The 3,234-nt window shown below is 40.1% G+C and overlaps 1 protein-coding gene across 1 annotated transcript; it reads left to right on the top strand.

Annotated features, from left to right (window-relative positions):
* Positions 1–1,821: 1,821 nt before the first annotated feature.
* On the top strand, positions 1,822–2,637 carry CCR75_007229 (uncharacterized protein; the record flags this gene model as incomplete). Its single annotated transcript, XM_067965291.1, has 1 exon — positions 1,822–2,637. The coding sequence occupies one exon, from the start codon at positions 1,822–1,824 to the stop codon at positions 2,635–2,637; it is 816 nt and encodes a 271-aa protein (XP_067820993.1).
* Positions 2,638–3,234: the final 597 nt, after the last annotated feature.

Genomic DNA, 3,234 nt, shown 5'->3' on the forward strand with positions numbered 1-3,234 from the left:
AGTAGCTCAAACGCTTTCGAAGCCTCGTCCATATTATGCAATTCCTAGATTTGCTGCTTTGAAGGTGGACGAAGAAGCCTTGTACTCGATCATAAACGATGACTTATACATCAGTCCTGATGACCAGAAGATGGAGAGACAAAATATTAAGCTTAAAGGACTGCGTTTGATTTCGCACCGCGGCATACTTGAAAAGCATGAAGTTGGTTTAGAAAAAGCGCAGCTTGAGCAAATATTGGAACACGCTGAGCAGATCAATTTTTAATCACGGCATCTTGAATTAACTAAAGATTTACATCGATTGCATTGATAACGCCAGACTGGTCCAATAAGCGCCCTTTTTGTAAGTCACGTGCATCAGGTCTTTAATACATTTGTTCAAATCAACGGACCGATCCTAGGTAAACGCTTGCGTTGCCTCTATTTCTTGAAGGCTTTTTCATGACCTGACCCGGTTATATGTAATGAGGTACCTTTTGCTAGTACCGATAACAGTACTTGTCAACAGACACTGCTTATAGTGAAGGTGATGTGCCTCGACACTTCACGTACACAAAGGTATAGAGGAAGGTTTCTTATAAAGATAAGATGACTTAGCTTAAGGTCTAGTCGTAAGAATTGAGAAAAAGTAAAACTGTGACGTGGCACTACTGACTTGTACTGCTTCAGTACAAGCCCACTTCGCACTGCTTCAGTACAAGTCCACTTCGCACTGCTCCAGCGCGAGTGCAGCCTCACGTCACTTCACGTACACTACCACGTGCAGAGGATGACTCTCTTTATAAAACACTTGCTTTTAACGAGGGTTATTAAAAACTGGATTAATAGAATTGGGTTCTTCTATTCCATCTACCTAATACTAACATAATTATAAACTTATATAAAACATGTAATAAAGTCTTATCTGTTTTCTTTTGCGCACGTCCAGCGCTGACTGGACCGCGGAGAAAGTAGATATAATGGTCTATAACTACCAATGGAAAAACCTTTAGAATATTACCATGTAAAGTAATTTTCTCCAAATATTATCTTCCTTTTAGATAATATATTAAGTAACAACCTTTAAGTGTTAATTTCATGTAACGATACATCCCGTTACATACCCATATTACAGTGATGGTAGGATGCTTCGAAATTACACGTGCACAAGGTTCAGAGGAAGATGTTTACAAAGCTAAGATAAGATAGCTTTAAGGTTTACTCTAATGCTTAGAATTGAGAAAAAGTTAAATTTCATGAATACATTAGTTTCCTACTTAACGATCTCTTATCTACTACGGAACTCGTTGTATTAATAACTAACTAAGTATGGCGCCTACGTACGCATCGCACAATCGTGTGTAAGTGTGTCTTGTAACGATTGGCGGGGCTAATTTAAACTTAAATGAACCGATCAATAAAACTAATATCTCGTTGCGTCAATATTTCAAAATGTGTTAATTTTGAAACTATCAAGTCAGATAATTAATGATAATCATTTGTACATTTTATCCTGTTCCCTTTATAATAAATAATATTGATTATTCCTCTTATAGAAAATAATTCTTTACGTAACAATACATCACGTTACGAAGGTGTTTACATTCCATTTTAAGTGCAGTTTAGGAAAGTGAAATTCAACTTTTCCACCGCGTCTCATCAGACATGTCCCGCATGATCAACTGTTGCACCGCGTCTCATGTCCAACTGGAAGTAATGGAAAGTTCTACGGAAATTTAAAGCTTGAATCGTTAATTTCACTTTTCAATCTACGCTGTGTTTTACAACCTCTACGGATTATCTTGCGGCGTTTCGAGTTTTCAGAAAGACAAAACACATATAATGAAGCTCTTATGTGTCTTAGTCGGAGAGAAAAGCGTATTTTCCTTAGATATCGACGGAGAGGAATTAGTGGCGGACTTAAAGGACGCTATTAAAATTGAAAATTCAAACAAAATAAAATGCGATGCTGCCAAACTCAAGCTGTACTTGGCGAGGAAGGGGAACGCGTGGCTGTCAGATAGCGAGCCGAGTGCACAGCAACTTATAAAGGGAAATGTGGATGATGACATCGAAAGTATGCTTAATTGTAAGCCATTGATGCCAACTTGGACTATCCAGGATTGTCTAAACGAAAATCAAATGCCCGCGCCGCAGCTAAGGCAAATTCACTTGCTGGTAGTGGTCCCACGACAAATTCTCTCTATTTCGCGGAACAGCAAAACCGCCAAAACTGTGGAAAGGTATGAGACTCTTTCCAAGACACTTGCTAGTCAACAACAAGTCGAGTCACTTTCGAAAGCAATCCGCACAATTCTCGAGGGCAAAGATGAGGTTACACCATTTGTCGTTTTGGAAAGCTCGTCTGGTATGGGAAAGACGCAAATGGCATTCAACTTGGACGCCACTGGACAATTTGATGTTTATCACATAATGTGTGACAATGTCGATGATAAAGGACAAGACATTAGTGCAGCGTATGCATCACGTACACAAGTTTTCAGAACTTGCCTTGAAAATGACTTTAGAATGACGCATGGGCCAGATACGGGCAGCATTGCGTTGCTGCGAGGCAAAAACAATCTATCTCTTTATGGCTTTATCTATGCTGCACTGCTCGAAAAAAATGAATTGGAAAAAAGCTGTTTGGACACGTAACGATGTCAAACAGGCACTCAAAGATCGTGTTACGAGTGGAAAAAAGCCCTTTATCTTTTTTCTAGATGATTTTCCGCGTGAAATTGATCGAAAAGCCGCATCAAACGATCGTTGGGCTTACGATAATAGACGTCGCCTTCGTCTCATGCTAAACGTATTTCGATCGTTTGGTCTTGTTGTGGTAGTCAGCTCCACGAGTGGTACGGCACGTAGTTTGACTTCGGTTTCCTCTGGATCGCGATGTTTTGCGGATTATCTGTGGTGCATAGTGCACCCACTTTTACCTCGCACCGTAATTGGCAGTGACGTTCAAATACTACCAACGGTTTTCCAAAACATTGTCGCGAATAGTCGACCGCTCTTCGCTGAGATTGCTATCCAGTATATACGGGAAAATCCGTGGAATGTCGGCAGTAATACAGCAAATTACTTAAATGCACTGGTTGGACATTTGGCACCACTATTGGCCCGGAGGAAGCAAAGACGACATCACGAGTTTGAAATTGGTCAGCTATGCTTGTTGCTCTGCTCGAGTTGTCGTGTTGAAGACGGTAAATTGAATTTGATTGACAGTCATTATGCTTGCTTAGATGAAAA

Source organism: Bremia lactucae, linkage group LG5 (assembly GCF_004359215.1).
Source record: "Bremia lactucae strain SF5 linkage group LG5, whole genome shotgun sequence".
Classification (NCBI taxonomy): domain Eukaryota; phylum Oomycota; class Peronosporomycetes; order Peronosporales; family Peronosporaceae; genus Bremia; species Bremia lactucae.